The 26,115-nt window shown below is 40.0% G+C and overlaps 1 protein-coding gene across 5 annotated transcripts; it reads right to left on the bottom strand.

Annotated features, from left to right (window-relative positions):
• Positions 1–2,475: 2,475 nt before the first annotated feature.
• On the bottom strand, positions 2,476–25,991 carry pds5a (PDS5 cohesin associated factor A). Of its 5 annotated transcripts, none has more exons than XM_042423685.1 (34): positions 25,869–25,991; positions 24,822–24,974; positions 17,751–17,954; positions 16,850–16,936; positions 16,612–16,709; positions 16,237–16,363; positions 15,349–15,429; positions 15,078–15,218; positions 14,199–14,314; positions 13,359–13,453; positions 13,084–13,229; positions 12,517–12,668; positions 12,086–12,199; positions 11,752–11,833; positions 11,577–11,625; positions 11,328–11,467; positions 10,580–10,695; positions 9,895–10,000; positions 9,530–9,690; positions 9,113–9,236; positions 8,746–8,904; positions 8,465–8,533; positions 8,137–8,273; positions 7,650–7,773; positions 7,041–7,245; positions 6,739–6,853; positions 6,412–6,544; positions 5,874–5,993; positions 5,657–5,719; positions 5,122–5,273; positions 4,951–5,038; positions 4,589–4,851; positions 4,093–4,405; positions 2,476–2,882 (listed from the first exon to the last, which is right to left on the bottom strand). In XM_042423685.1, the coding sequence occupies exons 2-34, from the start codon at positions 24,933–24,935 to the stop codon at positions 2,844–2,846; spliced, it is 4,233 nt and encodes a 1,410-aa protein (XP_042279619.1). In that variant the 5' UTR covers positions 24,936–24,974; positions 25,869–25,991; the 3' UTR covers positions 2,476–2,843. The 5 variants fall into 5 exon arrangements, with proteins under 5 accessions (XP_042279619.1, XP_042279639.1, XP_042279628.1 ...); XM_042423705.1 differs by having other exon boundaries at positions 4,589–4,848; XM_042423694.1 differs by lacking the exon at positions 25,869–25,991 and adding an exon at positions 25,656–25,776.
• Between the last annotated feature and the right edge of the window lie 124 nt (positions 25,992–26,115).

The following is a 26,115-nucleotide window of genomic DNA, read 5'->3' as shown; positions in this document are numbered from 1 at the left end:
TGGCATTGTAAAACAAATTATTTTAAATATAAACTATGCCTAGTTTACAATGATATGGGGAGATACCTTTTTATGCTTTTGTGATCCATGAGAAATCCCTCTGAATGTCCTGTTGTTGGTTTTGTTTTGTTTTTTTCCTCCTTGAGGTTGTTGTTTAGGGGTGGCACAGCCAATTATCCTGGCCTTAATGGCACAGGAAGTGACAGCCAGCTCAGGCCCTTGAAGATCATTACATGCCACCTTCTCTGCCACACAATCCAACCTTTCTCTCATCTTTTATTGTCCTTGCATGTTCCACGCTGCCTTTATTTTATTTGGCCAAATGACGTGGTCATGGGGTGTCTGTCCGATTTAACATCCTTTCAGACTTGCGAAACTCGCAAGACTCTTTCTAATTTGTAGGAAAGAGACACCTGGAACTTTGCTCGGCAAGCCACTTAGCACACACCCATTTCGGCATGATACCTGTAGGGAACCAAAGCCTTCTTTTTTTCTGTTAATTTTATGAGTTTGTTGCTGGAAAATACTCTTATGCTCTGAACAGGTTTTTTCTGGAACAATGACTGGACACACCTCAAGAAATGAGTGATTCTGAATGTCAATTAAGGTTTTGAATTTGCAATGCTGTGGTTTTTTTGTTGTTTTTTTTTTTACACTCATTTCAGAGCAATCAGTATCAACCATAGACACGTTCTTTTTAGCCACGGATTACGGATGAGCTCACCTTCTATCAGTCCTAATGTTTATCATAAGGAAGGGGGAGCTGTGCACCTACTCACTGATGCAATCCAGCAGCACTCAATCAATACTTTGGCCATATATATAAACAGGTATATAGGTGACACCCTATATCCCGAACATGCTTTATTACTCAGCCAAATAAAACACTCATTGAGGTTGTCTTTGAATGATGTCTTTTGGAGTAGTTAAAGAGGCTGGAACTCCTCTGTTATTCTGTGAAGCAGATAGCAGGCCTGCACAGTGTTTTCACACATTCTGATTTGAGGTACACAGACTGTAAAGAAATGCTTAGCATATAGAGAGGTGAGGTGTTGATGCATCCTCACATACAGCCTTTTTTTTTTTTTTTAAAAAAGAATTATCTTCCTTTTGCTTGCCCTCCAGCTCGGTCCCTACCAACACAACGGCATATTACAGAACCACATGGCGATATTGTGCACCTTCTCCGCTGATGATGAACAGTTTCCAGCCAGAGCCAAAAAAAAAGTTCATAATCAGCGGTAGAAAGCACACACCATCTCTTGTACTTGTAAATAGTCAGGCTCTTGATTAAAGAAAAAGCCTCCTTGTTATCACCAGAGTGCACCATTGATGGCTGGATCTATATTTTGTAAGAAAAAGAAAGGACAAAAAAAGGAAAGAGGCCCTCTCCCTGTCTTCCTGATGTTCTCACTATGTACAATATTGCACGATGACAAAGCATAAAAAAGGGGCTTTTGCATCTCAATTTCTCCATTTGGATTGAGACTTATTTTCCTCTTTTGTTTCCTTGGAAGCAAGCATCAGCAGTATAAAAAGCATGGTTATTTATTGTGACAGTGTCATGTTTCTTTGATTAAAAAAAAAAAAGAAGGAAAATCAAGTTTGCTTTTGTTGTGTCTCATACTTGCAAAGAAGAAATAATAGTTAAGCGCTGCATTTTAAAATGCTGTGATCAAGACAAATGCACTACACGGTAACATCTAAAAGCATTTATTTTCTGGAAAAAAATTTAAATATGATCATGAGAATAGGCATACTTTTAACTACATCAAAAATAAATCATCACCACAACCCGCAAGGTTTCCACTCACTCAATGCTTCAAAGCAGGCCGTACCCAACAAAATAAGTGACAAAAAGTACAAAAAATATTTAATTGTAAAAGATGACAAAAACCTGAACACAGACTTGTATAGTAATATATCATTTATGCATTCCAAAGTGAAGTAATGTTACATACTTCAGCAGTAAAAAAAAAAAAAAAAGTAATTCAAACCCAGCTCCATTTGAGCTCTTGACCAGTCTTAAGAGAGGAGCAGGCAAACCGCTTGAACACAGTATCCAGAAATGTTTGACAGTTTGTCCATTAACACACTGGAAATAAATCAGAAGGCCTTCAAAAACATTACAGGTGGCAGTTAAGAAGCCTCAAAGAGTTTCTACCTGGCCTTGTGATACTATTACTGAGCTAAAGCACCTAAACATCCCCAAGTTAGAAACCTAAACAAAGATTATAAAATTTTGGTGCCAGTACATCTGTTAAATACACAAATCTTGTGTGTTGATGTTCCCGTATTTTAACCATTTGCTGCAATTTTTTTTTTTTTTTTTTTAATTTTCATGGATATTCAAAAACTGTAAAGTTTCACACGGGTATTTACAAAATACAACTGTCTTAAGTAAAACTGGTGAGCTTGAAATAAAAAATACTGTGCAGCAGAGACACACGGAGGAAGAGGTCAGGAGACGTACAGTAGGATTTTTCCCAGGGAGTTTAATAAGCAACAATCATAACCAGATTAAAACGTTTGTAAAATGTCCATCCTGTTTTTTTTTTTCTTAAAAATGGCTCCACAAAAGAAGCAAAGAGCAACAAACACAAAAGGAAAAACAATAACATGTTGAAGTAAGACCTACATACAATGAGCTTCAAATCATGACTACAAGGTGTTTAAAACCTTCTAGGATGTCAGTGGCGTGTGTGTGAGTGTGTGTGTATGTGTGTAACGTGTGTGTGTGTGTGTGGTTTAAGAAAGGTCCATAATGTGTCCAGGAAAGCTTTAGAGTCAGAGAGGAGGAGCGTGTATGTAGGGGTTGGGAAGGGAAGAGTCTGGCCCATTCTTTACAGCCGTGAGTTCACCTTCAGAGGTTTCCTCTTTACCTGAAAGACAACAAAAGTTTGGAAGCAAGTCAATCCTCTGTTCTTATTACCTGTGAAAGTGACCATCTTATCACACAAGGACAGTGAGGCATTCAAGATTTTTTTTATTTAAGATTGGTCAATCATTTCCTTGGGAGAAACTCCTTGGGATACGTGGGTGTTTTTAATGTCAAGTAATTCCTCAAAATGTCGCAAACGTTTGCAGATAATCAACTCCACAAGTAAACAAATTGTCAGTCATTGCTGTTTTTGACTGGACAATAGAGAACAGTTGATATATATGTTAATTACAATGAATAATCACTTTAATAACATTTTATTTCTTGTATGCTGTTGATACAAACCACTAAGGGTCTCAGTATGCTTCAAACACAGTGCTTGTCAGATTGTCTACCAGCGTCTGAAACCCTCATCCCCACACACCTCTCTGACAAATGCAACCAGAGAGCTGCGTCCAACAGCTTTAACAACTTTCTGAAACACTCCTCACTGCAAGCAGCGACTAACTAGATGTGTGGAAGTGCAAAAGTAAACAATATTTCAACTTCTCTCTCTTGTTCTCTTTTTACTCGTCACTTTTCATGCGTGTAACATAGAGTGCAACATGAATGCTTTTATTACCTTGGTTTCCTTTCCAGCTTTTTATGCTGCCCCCAAGTGTGCACCCTTATCCCCATTTGTACAATTCATTGAATCTAACCATCTTTATTGGGGCGTTTCTGCTGCAGGACCTTTTTAAAGGGGACCAAGAACTTTCTTTGCCTCAGTAAAAAACACAAAATATAATTTCAAACATCATCATTTTTAAATCTGTCATTGGTCTTTTTGCCTTATCTCCATGGTCCTTTAGATGCAGTGGAAATGCAAACAAGAAAGTGTTTTTAGTTCCTGGGGTTCTATAAAATCTGGAACTGTTCGGTCGAAAAGATCTAACAGAGCAGGCTTTTGGCCTGCCTTTGAATGCAGCCTTTAGATGTGGTTGAATGAAATGTTGTACAACCTAGTAGCATTTTAAGCATACTGAGACCTTTAGTATGATTTCTTATCAAGGAAACAGTTTGAGATGCTTTCTGTAACCTCAGGTGAAACCTTGCCCAAAAAAAACCTAATATGGTTCCTCTGTTAAGGGGGTTGATTGACAGAGATGAGTCCTGTATGATCCTGTGGTGGTAAAAACTGTTCAGAGGCATCCTGCACTAAACTGACTCACTGCCAACTCTGCCTTGCTCGTCTCCACTAATGGACTCTTCCTGCCTGCCGGAGGGAACTCCCCTCCTTGTGGACTTGGTATCTCCCTTGCTATGTGTGTGGGACCAGGCTGCACAGCAGGTCTGTCCTTGCGTGGGGGGCATCTCTCGCTGTCCTTCCTGCCACAGATAACACCCTCTGGGCTGGACTCCAGCTCTATGTCAGTGTCGCCCTCACTGCCCAGAAGGAGGGCGACCATCATTAAAGCTCTCCCTGCCTCCTCTCCATGCTCCCTCCTTCTCACTGTTTCCTGCTCTCTGCTCACAAATGGCCACCTGCTCAGAAAAAAAGTTGACGTCTGAATGGGACTACTACTCCTTTTGTCCTGTCAGTTCTCTCTCTCTGCAAATAAGACTAAGCTGCAGTAAGTTCAGACACTAAAAAGGCTGACTTCTATCTTGAGTAACTTTTTTTAACGGCACGTTTTCTCTCTCCTCGGCTCTTAACTCCACTCTTACCTCTGCAGGTCGATCTGTCTCTTTGTCCCTTCATCATTCTGCTGCTGCTGTTTTGACATCTTGATGTTGATTGACTCTGCTGGGTTGGAGTTGGGGTCAGCTGCTCTCTTCCTGCCTCTGCCAGCTCCACCCCCTGTTGCTGCTCCTCCCTCTTTTTCAGCCACCACCGGAGCAGCGGCGGCTGTTTTTGGTGGACGGCCACGCCGTTTGACAGGCGACGCTTCTGTTCCCGCATCAGGGGTCGCATTCTGACTCGCCTCCTCCTGGGACAGAGAGAAAACTCAGCAAAAACTCAACAATGCTCTGAACTTAGTCAATATAAATAGTTCCAGATGACACATGGTCGTCCTATATGAACTCACCTTCTTCCCCTCATCATTTTTGATGACTGGGTTCTCATTGTTTTCCTGCGTCCGGCTCTCTGCTGACTCAGTGGCAGTGTTGCTGTTACTACAAGACAAGTTTAAAACCACACAGATGAAGTACACATTATTTTCTGATGCTGTGTGAGTGTGTGTTGTTTGTGTGTCTACCTGTTCTTGTTGATGGTTGAAGAGCTCAGCGGGGAGGAGTTGGTGCTGGTGTTACTGGCTGTATCTGAGGCTGTGGTGGTCTTGGTGAAGATCCTCCTCCCTGGTACTGTGAGAGGCTTGTTCACAGCTCCCAACACTGGAGCGGGTTTAGGCTGCATAAAGGCAGATCAGGGAAGGAGGTGGGGTGAAGTTAATGGTATTAGACTGTTAAGCATCTGCTAGTTTAACTTATATTACTGTTCACCAGTGATGAAGCTTCTATATATCACTCAAATCAAAATGTAGCCCTCTCTTAGAAACAACTATCACACTTCAGAGCACAAATATTTTCATTCAGATGTTTGTAAACTCACAACAAAGTGAAAAATATATATACTCCAATTTCCCAATAAATGCCAAAATAGTGATTATATCATCTAAACTACCTTTCTTACAGTTTGAGGCATTATATTACCTGTAATGTATATTGCTCAGCACTCTCATGACTGTCTGATCCTTTCTTTTAGTGGTTATGAAAGCTGTGTTTCGCATTTACCTTTCCAGTGAGCAGCATTTGTCTCATCTCTGTCGTCAGATACTCTTTATCATTTTTGAAGTCCTGTTAGACAAAATTACAACAGAAAACTTTAATTAGCATAAACTGCTAAACCATGACCAAAAAATAATCTTAAATGTGTATTTATCAATCACTGAGTGTAAGTCCAGGAAGATGTATTTATATTTTGAATTTCATGTGTGTGTGTGTGTATTGCCTTGTCCTGCACGAGGAAGAACTTGGAAGGTAGAATGGGGTCTTTCGGAGAATCCAGGTGACATGCAGTGCTCTTGTTGGCGATGACGAAGAGGGCAACATCACAGACAATATACAGCTTCTGAAAACACATCACAAGACACACTGTTAGGATACACAGAGTACAAGCTGACTTAGCTTAGCGTTTTTGCTTCCTAACAACAAACACTGCCAACCCATGAACATTAAAATCTTGACAATCGGCACAAGAGTTTGGTCGCAAATTTTGTCTGTATGACTCAAATATGGGGACATTATTCCTGATGGAGGCACTTTAGCAACTGTCTAAAGTTATACAGTTTGAAAATCATTACAACCAAACTGTATTGTGTTACAGCTGTACAACTATAACTGAACTGTGGGCCCAACCAAATGCATGTTTTATTACACTGCATTGTCATTTTTTATGCTGTTTGTTGCTTCATTGCTTTTGGGGTTTAATCAGGTTTGTTAGTTCATCCCTATTTTTGGTCTATTTTTGTGTGTGTGTGTGTGTGTACCTCATTGGCCTTTGCATCATCAGGACACTGTGCATCCTTGGTCTGTTTGATGTTCTCTACCATCTTCCTAAGAAAGGCATGACTGTTGTTCTCGTTCTTGGTCATCAGCACTTCCAGCATGAACCACAGGCACCTACACACATAACATAAACGTGCTGTAGTCATCACTACTTGTGTATACCTTTTTAGCGTTATAACTCAACATGTTGTCATAAAAATAGAAAAATATGGACATTTTTAAGAAGATATTCTTAGCTATATCATCAGATTCAGGGATAACAAAACCAAAACACACATAAAACCAAAATACAGTTTGTCAACACTCACTCTTTGATGTCTTTGAGTTGTTCATACTCTTGTGGTTTCGTGAAGTCTGGGTCATGAGCCAGCAGGTGGATCATAAAGGGAACAACATACTCAGGAAGGAGGGAGACAAGTTTTTCTGGGGGGGGGGGGGGGGGGGGGGGGGGGGGGGGGGGAGAAATAGAGAGAGAATAACTTATTTTAATGTCCATGTAATATTTAATAGCCTAAACTTCTGTACAAAGAGCCATGTTCTCTAAAATGACGACAGTGTCTAATGCTGGAACACCATGAGTTTTAACTGTATCCATGAGTTTAACACTGACCCTGAGCGAGTGGGTTCTGTTTGATGTACTCTCTGCGGACGGAGATGTTTTTGAGGAGGCACTGTCGGGCGTGGGCGCGGCGCTCCTTCACCGGGTCCTTGGCACACAGGGCGAAGACGGCCAGGTACTCCAGTGGCAGCAGCAGTTTGACAAGAGCCAAGTGCAACTTCTGAGCAAAGATCTGACGAACCTGGTAGCACTCATCCTGTTGTCAAGGAAAAAATAGAATGAGTGAAGTGTTAAAAGAAACTCAGCTCCTACAAGAGAGTGATGTCTAAGTCTGACATGTTACAATTAGTTCTCATTGTGTACACAGTGCAGAACATTATGCATATTACAATAGGGCTTTTTCACAGCAGACATTTTGATTCGTCATAGCAGGGAAAGCACAGGTGTTACTAATAACATTAACAACAGCTCTGCTCTATTCAAGTGCCCCAGTAAGCCATGATAGCGTGACCGTGACCCAGCATGCACAATACCAGGACCCCGACACCGAGGCTTTCATTCATTTTAGTATTAACACTTGTGCTTTTCTACTGTGACAAGTCAGAATGTCTTCTGTGAAAAAGGCCTATAAAAAAAAAGGGATAAAAAGGTGAGACTGACGTTGATGACAAGGCCGCAGAGCTGGAACTGTTCAGGCGTGATGATGTCATGGTAACAGGGCTCCTGGGCCAACTTCATAATGGCTCCACCTGCGGCCAGCCTCAGACGAGACATGTCTGACTTGCTGCCAGGGGAAAGAAACAACAAAGGATAACAAAGGAAAATGAAAAAAATTAAATAAATGTACTGGCAAATCTGTTCCATACATGCACCAGTGAATTTGTGATTAATAATTTTATTAATTTAAAAACATTATAGACACTAGCTTGTTTACATAAAGAGCTGTTAGCTTGACTATCACTTCTAGAGCTCCATGTTTCAGAGTGATTGAAAATGTTTTGTTGCAAGTAATGTTAGCAAGATGACTTACTCAAGTCTCCATTCAAAGTTAGCTATATTTAAACGGCCTCACATTGCCACCATTATGTCTTAATCCTTGAACAGCTGTACTCTGACCCCGCACAGTGACCTTCAACCCCTGGGTTACCTGATCTTCTTCTGCTCTGTGAGGTCTCCCTCACTGACCAGCATGGCTGACAGCAGGCGCAGGGTGGAGTTTGCCGATTTGGATTGGTTGTTCTTCATTCCTAATAACCAACGCACGAGCAGCTTGATGGCCTGCACCTGAGGTTAGAGCAGGAGCAATTAGGCAACGTGGGATCCCTGCATCTTTTTAATATATCTTTCTGTTTTCACTACAAAAATATCAAACAAGATGAAAGTCTTGAGCATTTGTATACACGTAGTTAAGATGAATAATCTAAATCAGATATGACTCGAGGGAAATGCATCCCATAGTTGTATTTGCCTCTTACCTTAGCTAGAACCTCAGGTGAGACTTCCTCATCAGTGGTCCACAGCTTCCCGTTCTTGTTTCCCACTGACTGGAAACATAGAAGCACATCAGTCACATTCTCATGTTTTTCTTTGCATAAACACATACACTACTTGATTTCAACAATCCTTTGTTTATTCACTACAAAATATATTTTAAAATATATGAATGTTTGTTAAAAGCTGTTATCTATAAACATGTTGCAATAAAAAGTTGGCAGTGCATGTGTGTGATTTTCGACACAGTTTGATCCCCACACACCCTGTCGTTCATGAGCAAGTCCTTGACGATGAAGTTTGCCACTATGGACTTCATCGGTGAAGCAAACTGATCTGGGGCCAGCATGGAGATGTGGCCCAAGGACACGAGGGGAGTGATGAGCTGCTCAGGGACGTCTGCATTCAGACTACGCGACAGAGGCTGAGGGTGAGGAAGAAACAGTTAACAGCATCCAGAAAAAGAAATGTCAGGTCAAGAAATGATGACATAAAAAACAGAGGACAAGAGGATTTAAGTTTACATTAAAAAAAAACAACAAAAAACCCCCCAAAAAACTACAACTCTAATGTCTGTCTGTAACACAAGATAGATACTTACAAATCAGAAAGTTAGCAAATTAGTCCCCTACCTCAAAAATCTGTGCCAGCTGCACTTCCTTGTTGTTAAAGATGGCATGGATACAGTGGACGGCCTGCTTGGCCTGGTGAGGCGTCCCCCGCTTGGCTTTCTGATGCAGGATGGGAATCAGAGTCCTGATGGACACATGAGAACAGACATTAGGAAGAAATATTCTTTTCATTCAAATCCAGATGTAGACCAGTTACTGCTAATAGTGTGGACACTGGCCTTCTGGCAAGTCTTACATCACTGTACTGGACTGTCATTGTATTGTTCTCATATTTTAATGCACGTTGCCCACTGTCTAATGATCCTACAGTAATAAACTGTGATGTAGAGGCAGACTACATTCCAATAAAAATGTCTATTGATTGTTATTATTTGCACATATTCACTCATGTCATTTCTCTTTTCATATATCCCTTACGATCTTATTTGTTGTAACTCTGTCTCGATCTTCTGTCCAGTGTTTCTGAAAATCTGGATGGCTGCCTCGGCCACCTTGTCATCCTCCATCTTCAAACACTGCAGCAGAGACTCGTAGGTCTCTGCTGAATGGAACGCTGTGGGGTGGGTGAACGACAGGACCTAGAAGGAATGAAACAGAGTAGAAACTCTTGACTTTCTTTTCATTTGTTCAATAATCAGACTACTTATCCAGAAATATACAATATGTTTTTGTGTATTTAAGTCACCATTTAGTACAAATCATGCACACATTTTGGAATTGGTTTGCATTTATTTCTGTATCAAAATTAACTTTTGCAGACTTCTTTGGTCCATGTCATGTACCTTGAGTAGTTCCAGGCCAGAGCGAATGGCTGTATCAGGGGTAACGCCCTCCTCATCATCATCAGCCGTGCCCTCAATAGACTTGTTAAGCAGTTTCACCAAAGCACTAAAAGAAAATATTGTAAATTATTTCATCCCTTTATTACAATAACCTAAACCTGTATGTGTTATTTGTCAAACTTAAACACTTTACATTTTAAGACAACAAAATAACATTTTTTAAACACACAGTAGCTAACAGCAGTAGTTGGTTTGCCTAACTTAAGCACTAGGAGTCACTCAGTACTAGTGTTTCCTCTCTCATGGTGTTTTTCCATAAAGCAGAAAGGGTTAAACTTGTGCCCTCTCTGAGGCTTGCGGTTACACCTCACCACCACAAGGTGTCTCACTGAATGAGAAAAGCCTGTTTGTGGTATTACACAATGACATACAGCAGATTCAGGACTACATAAAACTCTCTGACACTGAGATAGTGGAACACGCACTGCTGCTCTGCCGAATAAATGCTAGAACAGGATTGACAAACTAAAGTCATCCCTTTATATTTGAATCAAAATTTAATCTAATCCATTTTATTTGGATTATAGTTTAATGTGTGCTAATATTTTTAGTCTGTTGTGAAATTTAGAGATTAAAACCTGACTGTAATACTTTATGTGTTGAATGTGTCAGGATTTTTTCTGACCTGATGGCTTCAGAGTCGATGTGGACGGGGGCGATGCGCTCCAGCAGGAACTTGACCATCTCCAGGAAAGGGTTGGTGGGCTGTTTGGGGAACGTTAACTTCCGAGTGATCTCTCTCTGCACACAGTACAAACATACATACCATTAATACCAACATTCATGGATTTGTGCGTATATATCTGCATAAATGCAAAAAATCACACTGAACACACACAACATTTTTGGAATTTAAAGCGGCATTGAGCAATATTTGACTTCTACAGGGTTAAATGTAATCTTGGAAACAAAGTCACAGCACTGAGACTCCATAAACTGATCAACTTGTCATGTTTTGTGGCTAATGTGTTGGCATAACACGTCAGCAATGTTAAAGGCTAACTACATGAGGATGTAGTTCCACGTGCAGTTAGCCATAATGACTATTCCAGGCTAGTTTCTGTGTTTACTTTCAGTCAGAATCATAGACAAGCGTTTAAAATAATCCATGTTTATTTGAAAAGCTGTAAGAGCCTCGTGCAGTCGTTTGTGTGAGACCTTGTTTCTCCAAATCTCTATAATGGAGCTGGCCAGTGCAAAGTTAGCTTGGCCTGTAGAGTCACAATGACCACATTTATGGGAAATTCGTCAGGTTGAAATAAACTGGAATTTTCCTTTAACACGTGTGAATGTCTTTATGAGAAAGACAGAGGAGGAAACTGGCAGTCTGTCTGTAAGTGAGAGTGTTTGTGAGATGTTCAGCGTCCTCTCACCACACAGATCTCAGCCTGTTTGCAGGAGCAGGTTGGGCTGATGAGCATCTCCAGCTGGATTCTGAGCTTCTCGTCCTCACCAAGAACCTGATTGAACTTTTTCATGAAATCCTGGGCTTTTCCTGCATCTGGCAAGTTTTCTGGAAACACACAGGAAAGTTATGGTTTAGAAGGTCGCTGTCAAAATCTATAGCATAGAGATTATAGCAGGGTACTGTATACATTTGTGTAGATGTGTTTCCAACTTACTGGCAATACTCATCAGCTTCCCAAACATGGCTGTGTTATTGGCCTCGGACTAGGAGGAGGAGAAAAAAAACAAAAAAAAAACATGGTCATTTCTATGTTGGGACATTTACTTCTGAGTGTTTGAAGGAAGAAGATGGAGGAAGAGAATTGTTTGTGTGCCTTTGAGTTAACACACCACTGGCAGCTTGTGAAGGTCCAGCAGCTCTTTGACCAGGCCTCTCAGCATGTTCTGACACTTCCACATTTCATTCAGAGCCCTGAGAGGACACATCAGTCACAGAAAGCGAGAGAGGGAAACAAGTGAGAGATAAGGGGAAAGAAATTTATTTTGCTTGTAGTAATATACTTGTTGCCCTGTTAGTGTGTTCTCTGTAAGTGTTGCAATGTTTTCTTAAGTGTGTTTATTGTAATAAATAGTGTAATGGTACAAACATACTGGTCAGTATTCAGGTGTATAATTTAAAATAGGTGTGTGTGTGTTTTTGCTGAGAATATCCAGGTTTACTGACTTGACAGCATTTGTGTCCAGGCAGGCATACAGGTAATAGAGACACTTCATCTTCTCCTCTGTGTCGAGACTGTGAGGGACCATGTACTGGGCAAAGATCTTCTCTACTAATAACCTACAGAAAGGAGGGCAGAACTTCAGTGAATCAGGTGGAAACAGAGAGAAAAAGAAGCGTAGAAAGCCTTTAAACAATTAAACTAGTGCAAATTCACTTGCAAATTCTTATAATTCTATGTAAATTGAGAAAAATCTGTACATATTAATAATTTTAGCTGGTCCACTACAACCTGTGGCATCCTTCCTACTCACTATTAATACAATTAAAAAGTTGCACAGATGTAGGTTTTAAGTGCATTTATTACAGAACAGATGCAGCAGGGCTAGCTGGTTTGTTATATGCATGTAATTTAACTTTTCTGTGTGAGTTCTCACTTGTCATCGATACTGTTCTGATAGTAGATGTGCAGCAGCTTGTCTTTGATCCAGCTGATCTTCAGGGCGGACTCCTTCCCGGCTTCATGGTGCAGACAGTATTTCTTATAAAGCTGAGCCAGGCCCATCATGGCCTCCTTACGCACACGCCACTGTAAGAGAAGGAAGAAGAGGAGGGACGAAAAAAAGATCAGGGGAGGACATACTTAAATTAAGAAAAGTCAGTTCACTTTTCTTGTTTTCTGAAGGAAGTAAGCTGGTGTTCATGGAAATTCCAGTACTGTTGCATACATTCAGTCATAAATGTATTAAATCTTTATGAGAATCTGTATGTTAATGTGGGTGAGATGTGATGAAGGACTCAGATCTCATTTCACATGTCTCCAAGGCTGCTGATGATCAGACTTAACATAATATTATTGTAGTTGCTATAGAAATGTGAGTGAATGACAGGAGGAGCTCAAACATGAAAGCCAAATCAATAGACACATCCTCTACTTCTACTGAAAAAAAAAACAAAGTATCTGCACTACTGATGCATGATATGTGTCTGCACATTTGTCTCACCCTCTTGTCCAAGGTCCTCTCCCGTACGAAGCCCAACAGCTGGTCATTGACCAAGTTAAGGTCTTTCTTCCCGGCGTTGATGATGGTGACAATGACATCATGACGAATGGCTTCCTCTGGGTCATGGGAGCGCACCTTCAAATACTCTGGATTGAATAAAGCAGAGAAAGACATGTGACCAAATGTTTATTCAAAGCATATGTGAAGAATCGATTGAATTTGAGGAGAGAGGATAGTGAAGGAGACATAGGAGGCAAACATGAGCTTAAGCCCACCTGTGAGGTCTCTGGCCAGGTCTGGGTGGTTCATGAGGCAATGGCTGGCAAACTTTACACACTCTAGCCTAACTGGAACATGGATGTCATTGAACCTGGAGAAAAAACACCAGTTACACATACAATACATTCATATGTATTATGCATCATACTTTGAGAAAGCAGGTGAATAAGAAGGTGATTGACTGTGGAAATTACAAATTCAGGATGTAAATGAAAATAAGCAAATGTTTGACTGGGAGGACTACTCTTATTTATAAGAATTATAATTAAGCACACTCTCTGGGCTGTCAGCTGATTATGGGTGTTCCCACTACTCACCTCAACCAAACCTCCATTAACCAGTTGAGAGAATATAAAACTTTTCCCCTTACTGGGCTGCTTTCCCTTTCACTGAATTTTATTTCAATGACGCATTGACACATCCCATTTCCATCACCCAGTACTGAGCACTGATCTGACTCCTGTGCTCATTTTTCTTTTTAAACTTAAAATCTTGTTACTTCACTAAATATCATTCACCTCTACATAAAACTTAAGGCCGACGTGTCTTAAATCAGCACATCATCTACAGATATTTATAAGCCTCAAGACTCCACTGGTGAAATTCCTATTCTGGCTTCAAGAGTTTTCAAGCTCTTTTTTTTTACAATACAAAAACCCTCCAACTCATATCTTCAGAAATGTCTTGTGTATTCTATAACAAATAAATTATGTAAATAATAACACCGCTTACTTTTGATTTAACACCTCTTTTCTTTTCATTTGTGTCTCCTAACTGAACTGGATCAGTTCATAGCAGTACTCTGTGTGTGTCTACATAATGTTCATGTGACTCACCGTCCTAAGAAGCACTGCCACAGCGGTCTGTTCTGTGAGGCCAGTTCTGAGTCTTTGGCCCCAAACAACTTGGCTAGCAACCGTACAACAGCCAGACGCTCTTCCCCATCATTGCTCTGCAAACATGAAAACAAACAGAACATTTTTCAAACCGGATGCAAACAAAACTGTGGGACAAAAAAAGTGAGTCACCCCATATTGTGCCCAGATTCAATACCCGCACATACTGCAGCACATGAGCATACAGATATTGATTCCTTTTCTCTGATCTCTTTTCAATAGAATCAGAAAAAACAACATCAAAATTGATACGTATTGATTTTTTTTAATAGTCTGCAATATACATGGAAACAGCTACAGTATAATAGCTGACCAATCCGCCTGGATAGCAGCGGTGTCGTCCTTAAATGTTGTCATAGTGTTTGATACCCAAGAGACCATTAGTACTATGTGGTTTTCTGGTTTTGTAGAGTGGCATTTATTGTGACAAAAGTCTGTGGGTTGCATTAACAATTTCCCATAGGCATAAATTAACTTACATCAGCAATCTGTATTTGCTGTTTAAAAGCACAAGTGAACTTAGCTTCTAGCTAAAGGTTGTTACTAAGATAACATGATGATGGGTGTAATCTTGCACTACTGAGGGGTAAAACTGACGCACCCTGTGTTAAGCTTTAACATTTGGCAGTTAAGTCCATTAACAATCAATGTTACCCTACAAATAATTCAACAATGAAAAAAATAGACATCAATTATTGATGCCATGGTCGATGTTAACATTTCGAGCGATACATCAACAAAAATTGATGTTTTGCGGCCTGAGGTGAGGAGAACTGTTCTGTGTCTGTCTGTGTGTGTGTGTTTGTGTGTTATGTTGACCTTAAGTTTGAATTCCAGCTGTGGCATGACAGAGGTAAGCAGCATAGGGTCGATGGCAAACAGTTCCTGGATGAGGTCAAAGACGTGCTCTGATAGGTCGCTGACTGATGATTTGCCCATCACTAAAACCTGATTGAAGAACTGAGGAAGGAGGAAAAACACACAGTTTATGAGGACGAGAGTGAGAAAAACAAAAACATAGAGGCAAACTGAGAATGAAATACAGACATGGAGGGAAAAGAAAAACAGTAGTGTGCAGGCTGCTACTCACGTTTGCGATGCACGTCTCTATAGTCTGGACGGTCCTCTTCAGCAGAGTCTTGGCAAGATCATACGCTTGTTTGTTCAGATTCTGTTTAAAAAAAAAAAAAGTTTAATAATGATTAGTTAGTTCAACTGTGCATATTTTACTCAAGCATTCACTGATACAGATTTGGTCCGATATGTTTTAAGTTAATGGTGGCTGAAAAATATGCCAAGCTCACTGTTTAATTTTTTTCAGCTCCAAAAAAGACACTATTAATCAGAGTTTAGAGTACAGGTCCTCTAGCTCTGTTTCCACTGACAGAAATGGAAAGAAATCCCAAATAAGCTGCTCATTACATGCTTAAATCTCACAAAGTAATTAAATAATTTTAATAATATATTGTGTTAGGACTGGATGATATATCAAATTAATTTGATTCATTCCAAATTTTGTTTTCGCACAATGTGTAAAATGTCTAAATTGTAAACACTGAGTTGTTACAATATGCACAAAAAAAAGTTTATTTCTAGTCAAAAACTAACATACATGACAGCTGACTACATTAGCAGCTTTGAGTCACCACAGTCCCATAAACTGTGATTAATGATTACGTGATTAGTGACACTACATGTGCACTGGCCGCAGTTTGCGGGACTATTGTGACTCCAGGTGGCTCTCTGTCTCTGGCTATCTAGTAGTGAATTTAACGGTCACATCTACAAGAAGTAGAGACTGAGAGTGACTGTGCTCTCCATTTTTGTTTGTTGAGGAGGTATCATCTCTTGTTACGAGAGTCAAAGTGCTGGGAGTCGACTGAACAGAAATCATGAATCGACCCTAAGCTTTAAAGAAATAAAAAACAAAAAATGGACCATATCACCCAGCCCTATATTGTGTGTGTTTGTGTCTTACCTTGTGTGCAGGGATGAGGTTAATGAGGATGGTATCCAGCAGCTCCTGTGTGACTCCGTCTCCCTCCATGATAATAGAACTCATCAGGTCCATCATGTGCATCTGCACCTTCTGGTTATGGCTGTTACTGAGGAGGGAGAGAGAGAGACGGGGAGATTTAACCTTGAATATTATCTGATAAAACAAGGAAGAACAAATGTCAAAATGTATAAAAAATGGTCCTAGTGGTAACTGAACATGCTCAAACTGATTTTTTTATTAGTCTGCATGTTTCTAGGAAAAGAAAACATGTTAACATAAATAGTGACATTTCAGAATGTACTGTAGAGAAAAAACAATGTGAAGGTAAGACACAGTAGATAACAAAGGCCTTACTTGATGACAGAGAAGAGCGTTTTGAAAAGCTGGATGAAGATCTCGTTGCAGTCCTCCAGTTCAAAGCATATGTTGTATGACTTAACCCATGCCAGGTTCTAGAGGAACACATAAGAAATCCACAAACATGTTATTCATCAGCAGTAAATTGTGTACTCTGCTTTGAACTATAGTCCATAAAACACAAGTAGCTATCCCTTCTTTAGCTCCTTGTTTGTTTCTATCCAATAAGCTTTACCTCCAGCAGGTAGAAGTATCTGTTGAACTGAGGGCTCTTGGTGTCTTCCAATCCCTTTAGCTGTCTGGTGATAAACAGGAAGATGTCCTGGAGACAAGACAGGAAAACACTTGAGAAAAAAAACAAAACATAAAAAGATATTTTCTAGCAAACTCTGAACACGGCAGCAGTGACAAAAGTTGATCCCTATGGTTTGCGATGTCAGCCAATATTCAGCTCAGACGTGCTTCACTGTAACATTAGAGACCTTAAAGATGCTCACTGTGGTTTTGCAGGGAACACTTTTTGTCTCCCCATTAGACAGCAACAGTATAGAGGACAGGAAACAAAGGAAGAGAGAGGGACAAAGAACGACATGCAACAGAGGTCTGCAGCCAGGATCAAACCGCAGGCATTTATGTGGCACGCGTCTTAACCAGTAGGCTACCAGTGTGTGCCAGGAAACACTTGTTAGATCTAGATGTCACTTCAACCTGACAATCCTGCTGCAAAAATCAACAATGACTCTTAATTTCTGCATCAATATTGTTAAATTTTAATGTTGAGAATTCTGACTGATCAGTTTTTAGCACATTTTTCAAGATGAGCCTGAATTAGTTGAAGACTAACGAAATGGAGAGGCTGTCAGCCCCCCTTCCCTACTCACTAATTATCAGTCAAACACACTCTGCTATTACCAAGCAAATAGTACAGACATGAACAAAACAATAGTCAGGAACTTAATTTTGCTCATGTTAATGTTAATGAACTACAGCTCATAAAATCTGCAGACAGTCATTTCAACTGGTGTAAATCAGCAAAACTGAGGAGCTTGGACTGCTTTTACTACTATTCCCTTGGGGGTCAGTGCTGAATCAGTTGACAGAGGATTTCATACAGTTGTCCAAGGTCAGTTCCTAACCTTGAGTTTGTCGTGTGAGGTGTAGGGGGCCTCGGGGGCGTAGATCCTGAAGATATCAGCCAGACAGCAGGCTACTAGTAGCCGTACGTCTTTATTGGGGTTCCTGAGGAAGAACTCTGAGGCCAGGTGGAGCGCCAGGCCAAGATACTGCTGCTTCTCCTCTTCAGAATCTTGATCCATGTCCATGTAGGTCTTCACCACCATCTGTGAAACAGAGCAACAAGAGAGGAGGGTGAGATGGGAAGCAACTTGGACTGAATTAGAATTTGTAAAACAATTTGACAGCTCTGCATTAAGAAAATAGAGTCTGCTTTGCAGCTTTAGTGTAATGGTTTCCAATGTTTTGTTCAGACCAGTTCTGTCTAATGTCCTTTGTGTTTTGTAGATTATCTGTGGAAAAAATGAGTATCAGTGTGGAGTTGTTGTGGCAGAAGGTTTGGACAGGATTGAAATTTCAAAAGCAGCACTTCAGATGTGTGGTGCACCTGCACGATGAGACAAACAGAATCAAACTGCCTTCTTTAACTCAGTGTCTCCACTTGCATTTCTAGCTATCTGCTGGCTTCTGTTTAATTATTTTATACAGCTGTTTGGTTTACTTGTTCACAACGCTGTGTGGTTACAGAAACAGTGCTGGCATGTGTAGTGTGTAGATTGTGGTGTAGGAGCCACACTCTAAATTGCAGGTTATTTGACTCACACTGGCTCAAAAAGACTTTACAAAATGACTTCTTGTATTATGACAATTAGAGATGTAAATCTACTTAAAATAGGCAAAAAACAGTCTCAAACAACAGTGTTAGTACATTATTTTGTGCCATTCATGAATGAAGGTGGTCCTCCCAACTCAACCAAAAGCCAAAAGAAATCTTATGTGCATGCTGTATAGGCCCAAAAATGCTAAAGCCTGATATACTGGTTTTTGCGTGGTCACCCAGTGGAGTGAATGAGGCGCCATCTCAGAAGAGTGTATCCAGTTTTCTTAATACACCTGTGCTTTTAAAAAAGGAACACGATTAGCTGTTTTAGTGAAGTGCTAAGAGCAAACAAAAACAGATCAATCAAGGAAGTCGGGAACTTTCTGTAAAAAACGGCAAGCAAAGTAGATTAAGCAATTATCCAGAGCAATTTATAATCTGTCTCAGTCACAAGCAGTGTACATTCAGGCTGACTGAGCTGGTTAACTGCAAATAGCTGTGTTCAGTTTTATATGAAGGGGCTGATGAGAGCCATGAGACTCAATCATACAGTCTATGTGCAACCAGGCAATGAGGCTGAAGTCATGAAGGGCTTCAGATGGTTGTTAATACTTCATCATCATTTAAGAGTCGATTCATTTGATGTTAATGTCAAAAATGCACATTTAAGATATTTAAAAGATATTTAGAAAGGCAGTAAACACTTTTTCCACTTTCACTGCACACATTGTTGTGACTTTTACAAAGTTAAATCATCACAATAAAGAAGGAAATTGAAAAATTAAGAAAAGACAACAATTCAGTGACTCACTGAAAATTGCATTTATGCAGTGCTTATTGTATTGCCATTAGACATATGATCACAGCTTAAGTCCTACAAATAAGGCCCGGGGTGAAAATCACTGGAATTATTATCCATTATTATGTAAAAAGAGAGTTTTTCTGTGTTTATACATGAACAATACAGTCATGGACTTACTCTCAAGAGGTTATATGTACATCAAGCATCTCAATTCTTATGGATAGGCACTAGGATGCAATGTTTAAACTACCACTTCCTCTACAAGAGTGAAACTGTGCGAGTCTGTATGAGAGAGAGAAAGAGAGAGGGAGGCGAAGAAGCCAGGCCGCCAGCGGGGGTGGGGGATGGGCAAACAGATCCAGCAGACTGCAGAGCACCACACTCACTCCTACCCTCAGCCGTTCTTAGCTGAAACAGTCACAACCCAGCCGCCGAGAGCTCCCCACGCACAGAAGAGTGTGTGGGCCTGTTGTGGTGTTGAGTATCTGTGTGTTTCTGCACCCCAAATCTATTGTAGTTCATTTGGGCTGTGCTGTTTCTCCTAACTGTGTAACCAAAATTAAGCCACAATTTAACACTGTATAATCTTTCATGCAAGCAGCTCTGATACCATCTGATTAACTGTAAAGAGAAAACCATTTCCTTCCTTAGAGTGTGGAGTGATAAACGTAATTTTTTTTCCTTCCTTAATGTCATTCAAACAGGTTAGTCAGGATATTGAGCCCGTGAGCCATATTTCAGACAGACATCAGCTACTATGTGCCACAACACAGCCTCCCCAATTCATCTCAATTAGACCACCACATTGGCACAGCACGCTCCAAAACAAGTGTTATCTGGCAGAAAAGTTGAACGTGGCTCAACTTTTGTTGCAATGGAATGTGATAGAAATGTTTCCCCAACATGCTTCCAACAGCGGCATAGCCCCGCTGCTATATGATGAACGCTGCTACACATTGTACATCATAATCATGACAAATGCAACTCATGCACACTTTCTCCACTTCCAGCGGCTGACAGGAGCTAGTTGTAAGCAAATGATACAGTACTGTTATGTGCTATGTTTTGTTATCTAATATGTTATTTAATTATATTATCTATTTATATCTACGTTCAACAAAAACAGTGTACATTTTCTATGTTGAGGCATTTCACTCTTTGACATTTCTTACAACTATGGCTATCTGGGCCTCCAGAGCCCTTCTGATGTCAAAAGCTTCCCTATCTGGAACAATTCTAAGGTAGTTTTACGTTATTCCACTGCCGGTGTGCACAAATACGGGTCCTGGTGTCACGGGCTCTGCACGCGCACAACAGCACCACTGCTTAAAAAAATCCTAGGGGAAACTCTAGATGTCATGCTGTGAGTTGGCCAACCAAAGACACAAGTGCACATTCATTGTAGATTACTTTGTGAAAAGAAGTTCTACTGTTTACCTCTTGATTGTCACAAGATAAAATGATTATTTCCATGACTACTTCTCGTAAAATCCTTCCGCATAGTGTCATAAACTGCTGGGCAGTTTTTTTGTTTTTTTTTAAAAGACAGGGCTGTTTTTGGTCTGAACACCTGGTTTGGTTATGAGCAACATACAATCACTACAACATACAGCAAAAGTATACTGAGACTACGAAAGAATAATGTAATGTGTATCAAACAAAACTAGGCTGTTGTGAGTGAGAACGGTGTATCCTCTCAGACGTGTGAATCTTAAAGTCCAACTGAAATCATATCCCTTTGGCATCAAAAAGAACTCTGGTGTTGTTTTAATTTATTGACAACGGTTTATTATAAAAAGACAGAAAAAAGGGTATTTTTTTTTTTAAAATATCAGAAATATTCCATTTTGTCTCAGCGGCTAGAGGAGTGTGTCGGTGTCTGTGTTTTCGAATGACATTAGCCGACAGGCTGAGCTCCGGCGCCAGCAGAAGAACAATAGACAAAGTAAACAAACTAAGATAGTTGGCAGTGGTTTTGAAGAGTAAGGACCACACCAACATCTAAACTGACCAAAGTGACATTTGCAGGTATGTTTACATGCAGTTGAAACTGCATATTTGTCTGGTGGCTCCTTCAACAAGCCAAGGTGCAAGACAAGACAGGTGTTCATGTGTGTAAGTTTGCAGAAGACTTAAGTAGGAAAACTAATGTGGGTTGTTGTTCAGAGTCTGTGGCTCTTCTGCTGTGTATCAGGGTGCTATCTGTCTGTTAGCCAGTGTGACTGTTTGCTTTTGATAAAACAGCAAATTTACTGCTTTATGCAAATCTGGTTTAAAATAAGGCAATTTGATTGGCGGTATGGGAACAAGTTCTCCATTGATGTAGAGGGGGAACTAACGGTATTCCAACGAATTAAATTCGCAAATTAGGGGGGCACCATTGTGAAACCAAAAAAATCTAAAATATAAATGTCCCCTTTATGGTTTCAAATGTTTTCTTTTCAAAGGAGAACACAAGACAAGTGATTTACAGAGCAGATATGTATGCTGTAGGAGCCAAAATAGAAAAAAAAAATTCAGTTGGACTTTAACAAAAGGAACTGTTTTACCCCTGAGAAATAAATGTGGTTTCAAACACTCAACAATACACAGTCAGATCAAGCAGATGTTGTGTCCTGATTCCTCATCCTCCCTTCTGTCCCTGTACACAGTACTGTTCTTTGATAGATCAAAGAGTACATGATCAATCTGTGCTGGTAAAAACAATTTGCCACAGGGGTGAACTAAATAAACTGGTACCCTATAACAAGACTGAGGGTCTAAAGCCATACTAGCGGCTCTGTGAGGCTGAACTTACTTTGAGCTAAATGATAATGTCAGCATGTTACTACAATTCTAACATGCAAACATAAGCAGGTATATAGTTTATTTGTTGCACCATCTTACTTTAGCATGCCAGCATGCTAGTTTTGCATGCATTTAGTGATAAACTGACCTGATGGGTAAAATTAGATAAAAGAGTCAGAGGATCACCAAAGTGATTACAATTTGTCCTGAGGGAGGCATGAATGTCTGCATCAAATACATCCAATAGTCGTTGAAAATCTTCAAAAATGACCAAAATTGCCATCTATAGAGCTGCTGCTAGCCATCCATAACCTTATTTAGGCTTACTATCATGAACTAAGGCCCACAATAAGTTTAACAACACAGGTAAAAACTGCAAAAACAATAAGACAAGAAGATAGTTATTCACAAAGCAGGAATTCATTTCTTACCATATTTATTTATTCACTATATTACTAAGTGCTTTTTGTAATATGCAATACGCACATTTTCAGGGGAGAAGTCCATAGTGTTCTATTATTATGTCTATGAAAACGCTCCTGTGTATTGAGCTTAATCTTTTATATAAATCAATCCAGTAGTGGTGTCCAAAAAAATATAAATTCAGTCAATAGTGATTCATTACAGGATGATACCCGTTTCTCATTTGTTTGGTCTTTAATGTCGAGCAAATAGACAGCTTTTTTAATACTTCAACACATTCTGCATTTTGCAGCACACAGGGTAAATAAAGCAATGTCTGAAAGGGGAAAAAAGGAGTAAACTGAGTTTTAAGTTTGATGAAAGCCAAGTAGAAATAATTTGTTTTTGAGACAACAGCATGCTTCCCCAGAAAAGCCAACAGCTCCATATAACTCCTCCTCCTTAACTTAATGCGGGCGACCCCAATCCAAGCACAAGGCCAACACAACGCAGGCCCAGATCCAGCTTGTCTGGAAGACCCATAATACAAGGACAGACTTTACAAAACAGACCTCAGAGACATTTGGTATTAGATTAAAGCCTAACAATGCCAAATACAGTGCTAAAAGTTGCATAACTTTAATTCAGATATATATTCTGGTCAATGATTATGTAATATTCAGATAAAAGAATGAACCATATGCTTCTTTTATGTCATATTGATACAAGTATTGATTCTGTCTGTGCCCTGTGTTGTGCTAAACGGATTGCCTTAGGACTGGAAACATGGTGTTAAACATGGAAAACCTCTGTTCTACCAACCAAGCAAAAATCATAAAAGGAGTCTTTGTAGTCTTTTGCAGCATCGGCAGATGTACAGTGAGTTTTCTTTCCTCATTTTTGTAACATACCATACAACCAAACTATAGCATGACTTATAACAGTGGCAGATCACAGCTGAAAATTACTAAATGACCAGGACTTTATAAAATTGCCTACTTGCCAATTGCTCTGCTGGGAATACAACAGGAATCTTAAGTCTCTTTCACCAGACGATTAGCCAGGTTACTGCACATCCAATTAGTTCCAGCCTTTCCAGTACTCAGAGGGTAAGCACATCTGTAAACAACTGTCTTGCACAGTCAACAACCTGTACAGTTCATTGTGTCCAGCTTGTCAAAATCAAGGATGCTTTATGGTCGCAATGCTACTCTATAAACAAACAGTTCTAGGATGTCAGGAAACCATTTCAGTATTATAGTAGTAAACAATCTAATGTGATTATAAGGAGTCACAGGATTCCTGTAAACACAGATACCAACTTTGAAACTCCTGAGGGTTTGATGTGTGTGTGTGGGAGGAAGGGATGCAGTGTCAGAAGGTCAATCAATAACACACCATTGTTAATACTTTTCCAATACAGAAATGCAAGGAAGGTCATAAAAGTGCAAAATTAGATATGAAATAATCAATCTGAAGTTCAATGGACTGTGATACACAATATGTATTACATAAGACATTGGTAATTTGGTCAACTTCTTTCAGTGAAGTGGTAACACAATATGATCATATGGCCATGACACGATTTTAGTGAAAAAAATGATTATTATATTGTGTTACTGTCCTTCCTTCCACTGGTAGGTTAAACTGGGTCATGGGCTGAAGAATTTCCTGAAGTTCTAAAAAACACAGAAATATAGATTGCTGGATATTTCTACATTTACTGTATCCTCATTTCTCTTTTGCAATTGAAGATTAAAATGTGAAGATATATATTGAATGTTTTATATGTTTTAATATTGAACATGCTGTTATAAAGTCCTTCTTTGACTCCTTAAGTTCTGCTGATATCCAAATCCGTAAACAGGATCTTGGTTATACTCTGTGCCAATAGTGCAGCTGCTTTCTGCAATCTTTCATTCTTTAATCTTTCAAACATGACTTGCTGTTTTGTTCCCTTGCAGTAAAAATAGCTTCTGTGTGTAATGTATTTGCTTTTCTTGTGTTCACATTTTGGGATCATCCCTTACTTTTCCAGCCTTGAGGGGATAGATAGGATTACAGGACGGGAAAGTTGGAGCCTTCAACACTAATGAACAATATGAATAATAGCAACTCCTGTTTTGTCACATGTCACAGTAAAGTTCAGCAACATCTAAACACTCTGGTGGTGATACGTGATTATGGGTGTTGTTCACATACTGAGAGACCCCAGCAACAAGAACTGGGAAAAGAGTCTGCTGTAAGAGAAGAAGGGACTGTTGTGACTTAATATTCAGTAGTTTACAAAGTTAGGAGGGTTTTGGCATTGTGCCAGGGGCTGGACACTTGATATATATGAGGTTAAACCTATCTTAACAACAAGAAACCCCATTGACATACCTTTAACCGTTTGACCACCTCATCGTTGCTGATTTTGTCCGTAATCTCTTTGACTCCGGGCGGGTAGACGATCTTTCCGTCCCCCGCCGGTTTCTGCTGTTGCGGGAACTCCATGCTTGTTGATGTATGATCCACACGGTCTTCTACTGGCCTCTATGGGTCGGAAAACAAAAGTTCAACACAACCATGCTACCGCACTTACCAAAAACCTCGTTTTAAGCACCATTCTCATTTGCCAATCATTATTTCCCTGGCTCAAATTGATAAAACTGTACCTGTACATTTAACGGTAGTATGATGGAGAAAACTTTTTCAATCAGAAAGCCAACATTAAACCAGCATTGTGCATATTATTAGCGTGCATGCTAAAATCCTCCAGCTATACATCAGCTCCATTATTTTCCGTAAATTTCTCATCAAACATCGTGTAGCTACAGAAACAAGCTCGTCTGCTATTTCGGCAACATTACAACCATTTTAAGCGTTAAGTTTATGGAGAAACACTTTTAAAAAAACAACACATGAGCAGCCGGTGTGTGTCTACTGTCACACAGGTTATCAAATTAGCTAGCAGGCTAGTTGCAGTGCAAACATCATTGGCTAGCTGCTAGCATTTTGCGGGAAGTACAGTTAGCAGCGAGTAGCTAATACACGTTAGCCGTTAGCCTAGGCCGCAAACTACTCAGGTACCCATCACATCTCCAGCTACAGACAATCACAGAGGAAGTGAAGTATTATATCATCTCTGCCAAAAATAGCCATGCTCGTGGTCAGTTCCTGTGGTTTCCAACAAATGCAACTACTTTGAGAAGTTTGAAAACGAAGCTAATTTACTTGTTACTGTCTTTTTTCAACTTCCAACTGCCGCTAGTTTACAGGCGAAGAAGGGCTGCTACCGTCGCCCTGAGCCCTCCTCTCTCACCACCAACTTGCCCCCACGGACGGATTTTGAACACCCCAACAAATGCAAAATGAATCTATTTACAAAGATGCAAGTGCGACTTAAACCGCAGGATGTCTGCCAAGCGTTTCCTCGTTAGTATTTACCTCTCAAGTGGGCCGTTTTAATTCATTTAGTCTGACACAGGTTGGGTTTAGTTTTCGGCACAAAGCTCTGTCCGTTCAGTCAGTGCTGTCTGTGTGAAGGCTGGGTGCAGAGCGCCCCCCTCGGTCTCACAGCAGTACTGCACCGCCAAATACATGGCGGGAGTCACAAACGCTATCTTCACTTTCCGCTTTTCACCCTACTGTGACTTTATTTTTAATGAATAAATACATTTCTTGTAAACAGTAT

Source organism: Thunnus maccoyii, chromosome 2 (assembly GCF_910596095.1).
Source record: "Thunnus maccoyii chromosome 2, fThuMac1.1, whole genome shotgun sequence".
NCBI lineage: Eukaryota > Metazoa > Chordata > Actinopteri > Scombriformes > Scombridae > Thunnus > Thunnus maccoyii.
Note: the sequence above shows the minus strand (reverse complement) of the source record. Positions and strands in the feature narration are given on the sequence as shown.